At 40.8% G+C, this 14,447-nt stretch overlaps 1 protein-coding gene and 1 long non-coding RNA gene across 2 annotated transcripts; both read left to right on the top strand.

The window, feature by feature from the left end:
- Nucleotides 1–419: 419 nt before the first annotated feature.
- Nucleotides 420–8,820, top strand: LOC120292535 (protein Ycf2-like). The gene is made up of 3 exons (XM_039310780.1): nt 420–497; nt 1,016–1,234; nt 8,482–8,820. The coding sequence occupies exons 1-3, from the start codon at nt 420–422 to the stop codon at nt 8,818–8,820; spliced, it is 636 nt and encodes a 211-aa protein (XP_039166714.1).
- A 1,535-nt stretch (nt 8,821–10,355) lies between these two features.
- Nucleotides 10,356–10,915, top strand: LOC120292826. Its single transcript, XR_005550431.1, has 3 exons — nt 10,356–10,395; nt 10,696–10,775; nt 10,880–10,915. It is a non-coding gene; the product is annotated as an uncharacterized LOC120292826 (long non-coding RNA).
- Nucleotides 10,916–14,447: the final 3,532 nt, after the last annotated feature.

Raw genomic sequence — 14,447 nt, 5'->3', positions numbered from 1 at the left:
CCACCTCCAGTACCCCTCCTGAGTAGTTTGGTATTCTCGAGAGCATAAGAGAGAAAACAACCCATTTCCATATTCACCCCGACCCAGAAGGTTTAGAGTACGTGTTGGTCAAATCTACGCTTTGGGTCGACGTGGGTAGAAATGACTTAGTGCCTCATGAATATAGATCGTGGTACCGTCAGTTCTTCGATGGACGAAAAGAAGGTCCCGTGTTGGAAGAGGATGTGCCACAGTTCATTATAGAAGAAGCTTTTGGAGAGGGCACAACAGACCCTAAGGACGGAGCGGTAGAAGATACTAAGGACCCCACACTCGAGAGTGAGCCAGAATCTCTTGTGTACTCGATTAAGGACTCTATCGAGGGTGAAGTGGACGAAGAAGCTGTCAAGTAGGAGGAGGAACCGGAGGAGGACCAAGGGATGGAAGATCTCGAAGAAGAGGAGCCTGAAGAAGAAGAGTTGGAGGAAGAATCGAAGGATGATTTAGATGATGATCCGGTGTATGACCTGGATGAGGACTGAGACCTCCATGTTTTGCAAACCCTGTGTAGATAGATGTGTGATTGTATTGTATAATATACTTTAAGGTTTGTTTGTATAAATGTGTGGTTATGGTTTATCAGTTATGAAAATTATAGCCCTACTTTTCTATCACATTATTTTATTGTCTGAGGATTTATTATTGCTTCCGCATGTGCTTATTAAAATAAAAATGGGTCTGCAATGAGTCTTGGGACATCGCTAGAAATCGACCATAGGTGAAGGATTGACACATGATTGAGGATCGGGACGTGACATGCTAGTTAAGTGGTATCGAAGCATGGCCGTTAGGGATTGGAGTGATAAGGTGTGATGGACCATGGGATAGTAGTAGGAAAGACCTTTATATTCATGATTGGTGGATGTCTATGTTAGTCGATTGATAAAATTGCTTGTTGCTTGGGTCACTTTGTTTCTAATTTGATGTAAAATTGGAAGCAAGCTCTAGTAGATAAAGCTAAGCCATGAGTGACTAGGAGCCGAGAACTCCTGCCAAGAGGACCAGTAGGGCTATAACTTGGGGTAGAGTGTCGACCAGGATTGGTACTCAAGGCAGAGATAGGACACAGGTACAGGCTAGTGCCAGTGGAGTAGCACCACCTCCTGTTGGTGTTGGGGTAGAAGGCCCCGTTGATTCCAAGATAAAAGGGATCATGCGGGTGTTGGAAGTTATGGGAAACATAATGGATCAGCAGGTGTAGAATCAAGCCCTACTGTCGAAGCTGCCACTCAGGCCGCCGCTACTGCCGCTGCCGAGGCCACCTCTGCTGCCGTACTTATTGCTACACCTGTTGTTGCCCCCGCTGAAGTTCCGCCAAGAGTTGTGGTCGCTGGAAGACTAATCCATAAGTTGGTGGAACATTTCTTAAAGCTCAACCCGCCAAGGTTTAGGGGCACTGGAGACCTTGAGGCCACATCATAGTGGGTTCAAGACTTGGAGAAAACATTTGCACTCTTAATGTGCAACGAAGAGGAGAAGGTAGTATTGGCTATATACCAACTTCGAGATAATGCCAATATCTAGTGGAAAGCCACCAAGGATACGGTATTCTGGAAGGAGTAGCCGAGTGTAGGACACCTTCCTCAAAGCTTTCAATGATAAGTACTTCTCGGGTGCGATTGGGAACGAGAAGATGGAGGAGTTTCAACGCCTTCGTCAGGGATCGATGATAGTTGATTAGTACAGGGTCAAGTTCGCTGAACTTTCTCAGTATGCCCTAAGATTGATTGAGAACCCCAAAGAAAAAGCTTGAAGATTCAAAAATGGTCTTCGTTCTGAGCTAAAAAACCTCTACTACCATTGGACTTGACAGATTATCATGAGGTCTATCGTTGGGCTTAGATGGTAGAAAAAGGCTTGAATGAGTAGGCTGCCTCATCTAGATCTAGGTTCAGCTCTCATCAAGAGAATATTAGCTAGGGAAAGAGGCCCATGCCTGGAGGTAAATCCCACATTCCACCCAACAAGAGAAGTGGATTTGGTAGACAGATGCCTAGTAGGAGTGATGCATGTCGCTTTTGTGGAAGGTGACACGGGTTAGCCCCATGCCCAGGTAGGACGGGCGCATGTTTGAAATGTGGCCAGTTGGGCCACATAGCCATAAATTGTCCTAGAAAGCCAAGAGGACAACCCCAGTTACTACCGCCGTCGCCAACTGGACAAGCTAGGGGAATTGCGCCTTAGAACATGCCACAGGGAGGATAGCTAAGACCTCCAGTTTAGGGTATGGTGTATGCCATTACCCAAGGTCAGGCAGAAGCTACGCCTAACGTGATAACAGGTATGGTTTCGCTGAATGACCATCCTGCCTATGCTTTATTTTAACTCGGGAGCGACCCATTCCTTTATTGCCGAGCAATATGTTAAGATGTTAGGATTAATTCCTAAATTATTGGAGTCGGCAATTTGCATATCTACACCGTTGAAGGATAAAGTTATTGCTGCTTTGGGTTGTTCGGGGTGCAAGTTAGCAATTGGTGAGTGAGTGGGGAAAATAGATTTATTAGTCCTAGCCATGTATGAATTTGATTTAATTATTGGCATGGACTGGCTCACTAAGCAACGAGCTAAGATGGACTGCTATCGCAAAGCGATTCAATTTGACCCCGTAGAGGGTGAGAACTATGAGTTTGTCGAGAATCGAGGAGGACCCTCGATTACCTTAATCTCGTCACCTAAGACAACTCGTTTGTTAGATGAGGGTTGCCAAGGATATTTGGCAACTGTTGTGGACACGACAGTTGATGAATTGAAAATTGAAGATATTTTAGTCGTACAAAAGTTTCCAGATGTCTTTCCAAAGGAATTGCCATGATTACCGCTTGAGAGAGAAATTGAATTTGTGATTGAGTTAGTACCCAGAATAGAATCCATCTCCAAGGCTCTTTACCGAATGTCGTTATCTGAGTTGAAGGAACTGGAATTACAGATGCAAGAATTATTGGATAAGGGATTTATTTGTCGCAGTGCATCACCTTGGGGACCACCAGTTTTGTTTGTAAAGAAGAAAGATGGTTCGTTGCGTCTATGCATCGACTATCGACAACTCAATCAAGTAACGATTAAGAATAAGTATCCATTCCCGAGGATCGATGACATGTTCGATCAATTGCAAAGAGCGGCAATATTCTCGAAGATCGATTTAAGGACGGGATATCATCAGCTGAGAATTAGGAAGGAGGACATTCCTAAGTCAGCATTTTCTACTCGATATGGTCATTACGAGTTCTCACAGTGATGCCATTCGGGTTGACAACGCTCCAGCTGCCTTTATGGATTTGATGAACTGAGTATTCAAGGAATATCTAGATCAATTTGTGATCATGTTCATTGATGATATCCTAGTGTATTCAAGAAGTGAAGAGGAGCGTGAGAGTCATCTGAGATTAGTGTTGCAGACTCTAAGAGTTCATCAGTTGTACATTAAGTTTAGCAAGTGCGAGTTTTGGTTAACTCATGTTGCTTTCTTAGGACACGTGCTCTTAGGTGAAGGAAATTTTGTGGACCTGAGTAAGATTGAAGTCGTGATCAATTAGCCAAGATCGACTACTGCACTTGTGTTGACAATTCCATTTGGTTATGGAGGATTCGAGATCTACAGTGATGCGTCATTCAGAGGATTGGGTTGCGTGCTAATACAACATGGTAGGGTTGTTGCATACGCCTCCCGTCAATTGAGGCCTCATGAATAGAATTATCTGACGCATGACTTAGAACTCATAACAATTATTTTTGCCCTGAAGATTTGGAGACATTATCTATGTGGAGAGAAATTCCAAATCTTCACGGACCATTAAAGCCTCAAGTACCTGTTCTCTTAGAAGGAGTTGAACGTAAGACAACGCCAATGGATGGAGTTGCTAAAAGACTATGACTGTGATATCTATAGCACCCAAGAAAGGCGAATAAGGTCGCTGATGCTTTAAGTCAAAAGTCTTCAATTGCTCATATGTTGGAGTTGAACATGAGACAACGCCAATGGATAGAGTTGCTAAAGGACTACGACTGTGATATCTATAGCACCCAAGAAAGGCGAATAAGGTCGCTGATGCTTTGAGTCAAAAGTCTTCAGTTGCTCACATGTTGGTTAAGGAGTGGAACCTAATCGAGAGAGCTTAAGATTCAGTATTCAAGTTTGAGGTAGGCCACCTTTTAAGCTTTATGGCCACCCTTAGAATTGAGCAGGATATTCAAGTTAAAATTGAAGCACTCCAACTGACAGACTTGGATGTACATAAAATTCTTCAGGAGGACACTGAGAAAGGAAAGGTTGACTTTCAATTTTCTGATGAAAGAACACTAAGGTTCCGAGGATGTTTGGTTGTACCTGACGATGTAGAGCTTAGAGAAGATATTTTATCGGAAGCTCATCGTAGCAGTTACAGTGTTCATCACGGAAGTATCAAGATGTATCAAAATCTACGTCAATACTATTGGTGGCTAGGAATGAAGGCGGACATCACCAAGCATGTCGCGGGTGTTTAACATGTCAGCAGGTAAAGGCTCAGCATTACAAGCCAGGAGGACTTCTACAACCTCTCGAAATCCCAAAATAGAAATGAGAGCAAATCATGATGGATTTCATGACCAGACTACCAAGGAGTCAGAGAGGAAATGATTCAATTTGGGTAATAGTCGACAGACTAACGAAGTCGGCTCACTTCATTACAATTCGAAAAGACCTTAGTTTGGATAGACACGCAGAGCTGTATGTGCATCAAGTGGTTCGATTGCATGGAGTGCCGGTTACAATAACTTTAGATAGGGACCCGAGGTTCACAACTGCTTTTTGGAAGAGCTTGCAAAGTGCTCTGGATACAAGCTCCTGTATAGTACAGCTTATCATCCTCAGACGAATGGTCAGTCCGAGACGACAATTTAGACCCTCGAGGATATGTTAAGAGCTTGTGTACTAGACTTCAAAGGAAGTTGGGAAGAGCAACTACACTTGGTGGAATTTGCCTATAACAATAGTTATCAGCAGAGTATTAAGATGGCTCAATTTGAAGCATTGTATGGCAGATCGTGTAGAACACTAGTGTGTTGGAACAGAGTTAAGGAAAGAAAGATTATAGGCCCAGAGTTGGTCCAGTAGTCAGTGGATGCTGTGACAGTGATGAGAAACAGATTAAAGACCGCTCAGAGCAAACAGAAAAGTTACGCAGATAAGCGCTGGAGACCATTGGAATTCCAAATTGGTGATCGTGTTTTTATGAAAGTGTCACCAATGAGGGGAACTTTGTGCTTTGATAAGAAAGGAAAAATGAGTCCAAGATACGTAAGTCTATTTGAAATTCTTGAGATAATTGGGAACTTAGCGTATCGTCTTGCATTGCCGCCGAGACTGGCGCAAGTGCACGACGTCTTTCACGTGTCGTATGTCATATGTTGAAAGCCCGATTTAGATCGTTGACAGAAAAGAACAAGTTCTACGTACAAAGACCATTCCGTTGGTCAAAGTAGTCTAGCAACACTATGGTATCAAAGGAGCGACATGGGAGACTGAAGAGTTGATGAGACGGTTGTACCCCCACATTTTTGTTTAAGAATTGTAAAGTTCAAATTTCGAGGATGAAATTTTTATAAGAGGGAAAGAGTTGTGACATCCTAGATTTCAGTCCTATTTTCTACTGAATTAATTAGGCATTTTATCGACGTGCCTATAGGACTATTCTCAGAGCTGATCACTTTCAAGATAACTAGATTATCTGAGTAAACCATTAAGGAATTTTAAGGCAATAGACTTGAGAATTCGACCAGGAATTGGCTTCTTGACCGTGCTAATCTTTAGAGGCCATTATGGCATAGTTAAAAATCGATTTGAGATCAGAGATAGGCCGGTTCGATTGAGATGTGTGGCCGATCGTGGGTGACTCCACTAAATTGGAAAATTCTCGTCGATCGGCACTAATTTGATTTTACTATCGTTTTGGTACCCTGTGTTCATATTTGAATCCTCGAGATTTTCACGACAACCAAGAGTCGTCAATGTGTCGAGTGGGTTCATTGTGGCTCGAAGAAAATCGACCACGGGTCATTTGCCCTAAAAAGTTTTGAAAACTACCAGGCAGTCTAGGTCACGCTAAAAGCGCGCCAAATGAAAATTAACCATTAATTAGAATCCAATTTTAGAAATTGAAGATTCTATCATGTCACAATAAATCCTAGGACCCACGACTTAATCTCAGAAGATTTTTCTGCCAACCGAGACTTTTTGAGAAAAAGTCGGCATAGGACCATTTTTTGTGTTAAAAAGGCTGAGGATTATTTTTGGTTGCAAATTTGAGATGCAAAATGGATTCTTGGGTGAGGAAAAATGTCAATTGAAGCATTGAGGTATCAATTGAAATTGTAAAGGCCAAATGAGGTTGAATTGAAGTGAAACAAGTGCCCATTTGGTGTTGAATTGTGCCAAATTCGTAGCTCTCCCTTCCCCCTAGCCAAATGGACCATTTCATGAGTTGTTAAGTGAGCATTGGTGGTTCAATCGTAGGCAAGGAAGATACTTAGCCTAGGATGGATCAATGGGGAACAAATGTGTGGAAAACCAAGGCCAAGTGGACCCTCACTCCTCTCTCTCCCTCATCCTCTCTTTGGCCAGCCAAACCCTCATTCTCCCCTCCATGCTTGTTGTTCAATGCCCAGCAAAAGCCGAAGGAGAAGCTACAGTTGCCCCACGTCGGATCGCCACCCAGCTGCCGTCGTCGTTTGCGCCCCACCCACGCGCGCCACCAGCCGCACACCATCCACCCCTGCTTGCCTCCTGCTCTGTCGTCTAGCTTGTTGTTCCGTAGCTGTGAGGGGCTGTGGAAGCCTATTGGAGCCCGTTCAACCACCGTGGACCGCCTCTTTCAAGCCATCGAAGCCTCCCCAAGCCTTGCCACACCAACCTAGCTTGTTTTCTTTGTTTTGCAGCTAAAACAAAAGGTTTGGGAGTGGGTTTCCAGCAAGGCGCTGAGGTCGTTTTGAGGTGTTTCTAAGCCTCGGACCTTAGGCCCGCTTTGGAGAAAAACGTCCCCTGCGACATTCTCGACGTTTTAATCCAAGCGGATTGTTACACGGGTGAATTTAACTCACTAAACCTTGATTAGTAGGTTAATGATGTTTAGGGGCTAATTAGATTAAGTTAAGCATGGTTAAGTGGTTAGATTAGAGTAGATTAGTGAATATTAATTACTTTCAAAGCATATTAGGCAAATGGATAGTGTAGTTAGCAAGAATAGAGGCTCTAGTATTTATTGAATGAACCTCGAAAATTTTTCGGGTCCGTGTCGGTGTCCAATTTGGCATTATGGCCTAAATTGGATTTATTGGTATTATTTTATTATTTTCCATATTTATTTATTTATTTATTTATTTTCTGAAAATTGAACCAGGATAGCCGGTGACTAGAATTTCATGCTGATTGCAGTGGCACTCTTTGTTTATTTAATTGAGCACTTGATTATGCAAATTGAGTGAATTTAATGGTTGTGGGTATTTATTTAGAAATCAAACAAAAAGGGGTAATTGAGTAGAAAATTACCGGACGTTGGTCTACAGCACCAAAAATAATTTGGTGGGTTATATAAAGTGGCGAGAATTGTGAAAGTGAGATAATTGTATTTTTGGCAAAGGACGACCGCGTACCCACACGCCGTTATTTTATTTGAGTGATAAAAGTGAAAAAGGATGTGATAATACATGGCTTGGAGACCAGAATGTTGTCTTGGAGAATGCACATAGTATGATGATTATATATATATATATATCACCTGCGAATAGCACGTGGCTCGGTGATTTGGGTATATCACCTTAGAAAATGCAGGTGGCTCGGTGGTTAAGTACATCGCCTTAAAGAATGCATAGGGCTTGGTGATTAGACATGTCACCTCGAAGAATGCACGTGCCTTGGTGACGAAAAATGTCGCCTTAGAGAATGCACGTGGCTCGGTGACTAGGTATATATGTGCATGTACCATCTTGGAAAATGAATAGTACGAGTGGGAATGACCGGGAAATGGTCACGCTGATATATCGACTAGGTTGATTGGTACATAGTTTGATCTGATTGATTGAATTGACATGCTAGTGTATATTTGAAATATACTAATTTGTAGGAAGGAATCAGAGGCCAAGGTAAGTCCTCAAACCCTTGTTGTGCATAGGTAGCCTAAGGCATATTGACTTCTTAATCGCGTCTTAGTGGGATAGAACTCGCTGAGACATAATCTTATTGTTATTGTATAACCAATTTCAGGCCCTTAGATGGCAACACCTCGACCTCTAGTACCCCCTCTTGAGTAGTTTGGTATTCCCGAGAGCATAAGAGAGAAAACAACCCATTTCCATATTCACCCCGACCCAGAAGGTTTAGAGTACGTGTTAGTCAAATCTACGCTTTGGGTTGACGTGGGTAGAAATGACTTAGTGCCTCATGAATATAGATCGTGGTACCGTCAGTTCTTCGATGGACGAAGAGAGGGTCCCGTGCCGGAAGAGGACGTGCCACAATTCGTTATAGAAGAAGCTTTTGGTGAGGTCACAGCAGACCCTAAGGACGGAGCAGTAGAAGATGCTAAGGATCTCGTACTCAGGAGTGAGCCAGAATCTCCTGTGTACTCGATTGAGGACTCTATCGAGTGTGAAGTGGAAGAAGAAGCTATCAAGCAGGAGGAGGAACCGGAAGAGGACCAAGGGATGGAAGATCCCGAAGAAGAGGAGCGTGAAGAAGAAGAGTTGGAGGAAGAATCGGAGGATGATTTAGATGATGATCCGGAGTATGACCCGGATGAGGACTGAGACCTTCACGTTTTGCAAACCCTATGTAGATAGATGTGTGATAGTATTGTATAATATACTTTAAGGTTTGTTTTGTATAATTGTGTGGTTATGATTTATTAGTTGTGAAAATTATAACTCTACTTTTCTATCACATTATTTTATTGTCTGGGGATTTATTATTGCTCCTGCATGTGCTTATTAAAATAAAAAAGGGTCGGCGATGAGTCCTGAGACATCGCTAGAAATCGACCACAGGTGAAGGATGGGCACGTGACCGAGAATCGGGACGTGACAATCAGTGTCTAGTTCTTTTAATCTGGTATGATGTCTACTGCATATATTTGAGCATGCTTTTTGGCGTATTTAATTTCTATATTGTTTCTTTTGGATTATGCAGGTGCATTATGGGAATGGAAGGGCTTTCTGATTAGAAATGCAATGCTCCTTCAATCATATCATACGCCTACTTATTTAAGAAGTGTTCCCCCTTTGTGCTTTTTTATTTATGAATTATGATAAATTGGTCCTTATAGCATCTATCTCAATAGCTAATACCTGGCTGACTGTTCCCCGTGAAACTCATGGCTTTGACTACACGTAGCTGGTCATGTGCATTGTTTCGTTTAATTTAGTTATGTTCGTTTGATAAGGAGTGTGTCGTTCCATGGAAATTATCACACATAGCAACAAAAGTTGCATTTCCAAGTTGTCCTCTATGATGTGTTTTGTCTGTTCTTCTTGACACTTCCCGTGTATAGAGGCCATACTTAAGTTATAAGTTTTGACGACATTTAGGGCTTCACTTTTTCATGCCCCATTGCGTGCAGTTCGGACTGGGTTTATGGGTGGGAATTTATTGCCCGAGAGAATTGGATTTTGGTTTTAATTCTTGCACACGATCACTTCACTTCTCCTTCCAAATCAAACACGTGATTCATTATCATCTGAAAATGTTTGGGGAATTCACCTTCGTCGTCCTAATGCTTTAAATGCTTCCTATGTAGGTGGAGTATTATTTGAATGATTTAAACTTGGCTTCCACCGACCACCTGATGAGGTTCATTGGCAAAGATCCTGAAGGATATGGTAAGATCTGTACTTTGAGATCTTATGGCCAAATTATTATGTTATATGCAAGTCCCTTGCTCTAATTGATGGACATTTATGTGCCATAGGTCATTCTTCTGAACTTGTTATGCAGTCGCTTAGCCTCTTTGTTGAGTATTTATTGTCGAAGGGGCTCATTATATCTAAAGAGTCTTCTATTTTGGCTGAAGTGATGCAGTACTGATAGCTTCTTCCGTCTCTCTATAGTTCCAATATCTCTTGTTGCTTCCTTCAGGAAGAACAAAGCCCTCATTACTAGCAATGCCCAGCTTTCTTCTATATTGCAGAACTTGTCAAAATGTGTGAGTTTCCATTGTTATTTCATGATCTACTGAAGCACTTTAATTTTCTTCTGATCTTTTTTCTCATTTTTCACTTCTAACTTACTTGTTGCTGACTTGCTGTGTTATTCAAATAGTTAGTGAAGATAGGAAGAAAATGAAACAGCGGTATCTTTTGACTGACTCAGACATGGAGGAGCTGCAAGTACGTTTACTTTTGTGGTTCTCCCCAGCTTTACTCTTTTACTATTTGAACATGGGCCATTACTTGGAGATTTTGTTAATTTGCTTTCTGGTAGGGTAATGGACGGTGGAGTGGATTAAGTTTTTGTTCTGCTCAATTGGATTTACTAGATAATTGGTGTAAGGTCACTTTTTTATTCTAATGTCCAGTTCCTGGTGTGGATGAAACCACCATGTCTCTTGTTGTTCGCTTCCTTTTATGAAGTGATCCAATAGGCCATAATTGTTCGGGCAATCTTATTTACTCCATTTGAAATTACAGTCACGAGTCGTCATTACAGAAAACCTACCAGAGGATCATTGCCACCAGAACCTTATGAAACTTTTCTCTGCAGTTGGGAGGTAGTAAAATCTTCTTATAGGAAATCGAGGCTACGAAAGTGACTTCTCTTTTAAAAAGTGTCCATATTCCTTACACTATAGTTTGATTGAGCCATATTTTTTAGTGTGAAGGCAATTTGTAGCCATCAGCGTCAAGCTTCCGATGGTGGAGCTTCTTCAGCACCCAGATCAGTAAAGGCTGATGGCGTGCATTGTACTAACAACGTCTTTGTAGCTCTCTGAGGAAATGAACTATTCAAACCTCTTATCATTGTTTTGATTTTTTTTAATCTTTTTTACTATTAATCACTGTAGTGGTAGGCCCTCTATTTTGGTTGTGTGAGACTCTATACTAACTTCATGCATTATTTTGTATTGTGTTTCTGATCTATAGTTTAGAATCATGGATTGATGAAGTGTCTGGCGGCCTTTGTCTCTGTGTTTATTTCTATTGGATATCAACAAAGATAATCGTCTGCAGTTTATCTTGTTGAATTTTGTTAAGCACGATCAATATTCTTTTATAGTCAAGTGTGCTCAAGAAAGTTTAGGGCGCGTTTGTTTGGACTTAAGTAAAAGCAAAAGGTACTTTTTTATTTTCCACCAAAATTTAAAACATTTTTCAAATTTTAAACTATCATGAAAAATCTTATGTGAGTCTACGTGTCATCATTTAAGGGCTGTGAAAATTTAAGGAGTTTCGGATTGAAAGAATCAAAGTGCGTGAGTTTAGAAATTTAATATCTGACATTGTATATTTTATGCAGTTCCATGCTTTTGTGCAATATGAATCCATCAATGTAGCTGAGAAAACACTGAGTACTCCCCCTATCAATAAGATGCATCATGATGTATAATGTTCTCATCATAATTAAAATGTACATGTCCTATTATTGCAGGTTGAAGAGCAAAATGATGAGGGGAACTAGAGAAGTGGCCTAAGGGTTCGTTTAATGCATAGACAGGGTATCTGTTCCTCTTTTTCTTCTTTAGTTGCATGAAAGCATTAGTTTCCAAATTTATGTAAATCTATGGTAAAAAAATAGGTAGTCATCATTTTGCAAATCGTAAAAATGACCACATTCAAAAGCTGCCTCTCCCTTTTTTGGCTTAATAAATGGCACTTACAGGTTGATAATGTTTGTGATGTGAAAAGAAATGAAATCATGCAAATGAAATCATGCATAGAAAGTCACTGGTAAGAACTGACATTTTCCTTTTTGGAATCTAGGGTCTGCTCATCCTGCGTTTGATGCGACTGAATCAATGCTACTTGCATGTTCACAGTATGTAAAAAAAAAATTGAATGAATGTGACTGTTAAAAGATTAACGTTTTTCTGTAGAGTCAGTGTTAGCTCAGTGCAAGTGGGATGGCAGATTTTTTTATAGTTAAAAGTTTTTTCTAGTTCAAAGCCTCGAATGTATGCTCGACTTCACTTCTCATTCTATGCATGGTAATTTCTACTGCATTCTTGCTGAAAGCTGGGTGACATACTGGGGATCTTCACTTCATTTTGTGTTACGTGCATGCATTTCAGCTTTTAATAAAGAAGATTTGTTTGGGATTAATGCAGTCTGCTAACTGGGATATTTCATCTTTGTTGGTTTTTCCCGCTTCTAGTCAAAACCCTCTCAAGCACAGGGGAAGACGGGACATGATGGAGAAGAACCCTGGGAAGAAGAAGATGCTTCTACATCTGAGCAATGACCAGAGAAACAACTTGAAGTCTTTTGAGCAATCTGATGCTCACTTACAGGGGAATATGGTGAGTGTTGTCTCAATCTTAAAACTAAAATGATGCCAAAATTAAATTACAAATTTGGACCTTTGGTTGACTTCTGTATGGGAGCACTACTGGTTGAGGATCAGTTTGAAAACTTGGATTCCATGATGATGCAGAGGAAGGAGAATGCCACCGATAAAGAGTTCGGGCAGAGGACAGGGCGGCACGAAGGTGGTGGCGGCAGCAGCTTGTATATTGAGGCCTTACCTCTGCCTGCGAGGTGAAGGTCAGTGCTTTGTTGCTTTTCGCAGTGCTGGGCATTCCGCCCGTGGTAAGTTGAAAATAGGAATGCAATCATGTTGTCTGCAATCACAGACATAGGAATGCAAAAAGAAAGAGTAAGTCCATGTAAATCAGAGAGGAGATGGTAGGAGATGGTAGATAAAGGCTTTGCACCAGATATAGATGGGCAGATGTATAGTGTTTCAGGCTGAACAATCACAATAGTTCGAGAAGTCAGCCATTTTTGTTTCAGATTGCTTGTTTTTGGTGGGATTTCACAAGCTATTTTGCCAAGGAAACAGTTAAATGAGTCATAGGAGGGCAAAAATTCACAGAACTGTTGTCCTTGCGTGGCTAATGCATTGGAGCGCCCAAGTCATCCCCTCCAAGAAGCTAAGATGGTTGTTTTTGCATTTACTTCGGGACGTCGAATTTGTGCTTGGACATTTGACTGGTAAGCTGAGACTTGTAGGAATGTCTATCCCAAATCCATGCATTTTTTATTATTGTGATTGCTATGGTTAATGGGGTTGCAATACTTGCTTATTCACTCAATTTGAAATAGAGAAAACGTCATTCAAGAGACCCCTTTCTGAATGCTTTGTGGCTAGCTTAGAATATGCTTCTTATGAAGAGTTCCATAGGCCTTAGATATCGCCAATGTATATGAATCAACTGCTCGTAAGTTCTATCCAGTAACATGAAGGAAGGTAACATGGAGATGGATGAGAGGAATACTATTAATTTTGACGAGATATGTATTCTATCATCAATTTCTTTTCACTTGCCGCAGCACAGTTTTGTGAGAGAATTGAGCCTAACAAGGATAAAATTCCAGCTCGGGTTTATTAGGCCAGTTCAAAAGATTTTGATGTGACCCGGAAATATGTGGATTGTTTGACTGCACCTGCCATGGGGAAAGTCCTAGTCTGTGAGTTCATCTATGGTTTCAACTTTTAAGATAGATTGGAAATGATTTTTGATATATATATATATATATATATTTTAATTTGACTGTAGATTCCAGTGAACCCATTGTTTGTGACCTATAATTTGCAAAGGCATGAATTGTTGCTCTGATGTGTATGTTGAAGTTAAATGCTTTGTGCATATTAAAAATGTGTGATGTTACATCTTGACAAATAGTGAAATGTAAAGTTAGATTTCAAATTCCTTGTCTCTAGCTAGACAATAGGGAAAATTTCAATTAAGGGCCTGAAATTGAACCGTTTTCTCAAAAAATGGCCTAAAGTGGACATTGTATCAAATAAGGACCTGAAGTGACTGATTTACTGTCAATTAAGGGTTTCAATTTGAAAGCTAGTCAAATCTTATTTGCAGCTAGGGATATTTTTGTCTAAAGAATTTATTTTCTTTTTCCTTTTTGTTTTTCTTTTCTTTCTTTTTTCATCTTGCTCATTTCCTTCTTGACAAATGCATCAAACTCCTCACGCACAAGCTTGCATAGGTGCAAAACAATTTGAACAATTTAGGAAACGAAGAAAACGAGAAGATATTCGAGAAATGTAGTTTTGCAAAACTGCAAATTGCGTGCTTCAGTTTTGTAGCATCCCCATCAGCTAACTTCAAAGTGCATGCTCTACATTATGCAATTTTGCATCCTCACTCAAGAACTCATCGATTTTGGAATAAGCTGGTTTTTAAGTTATTCGCCACCACTCACCT

The sequence above is a fragment of the Eucalyptus grandis genome, chromosome 4, assembly GCF_016545825.1.
Source record: "Eucalyptus grandis isolate ANBG69807.140 chromosome 4, ASM1654582v1, whole genome shotgun sequence".
Taxonomy (NCBI): Eukaryota; Viridiplantae; Streptophyta; class Magnoliopsida; order Myrtales; family Myrtaceae; genus Eucalyptus; species Eucalyptus grandis.
This window is presented reverse-complemented; position numbering and strand designations above follow the sequence as displayed.

Coding starts and splice junctions, on each gene's coding strand:
- LOC120292535 (XM_039310780.1), top strand. CDS start 420: ATGGAAGATCTCGAAGAAGAGGAGCCTGAAGAAGAAGAGTTGGAGGAA. Junction 498..1,015: donor ATGATTTAGATGATGATCCG/GTGTATGACCTG, acceptor ATGAGTGACTAG/GAGCCGAGAACTCCTGCCAA. Junction 1,235..8,481: donor GAAACATAATGGATCAGCAG/GTGTAGAATCAA, acceptor TGGTACCGTCAG/TTCTTCGATGGACGAAGAGA.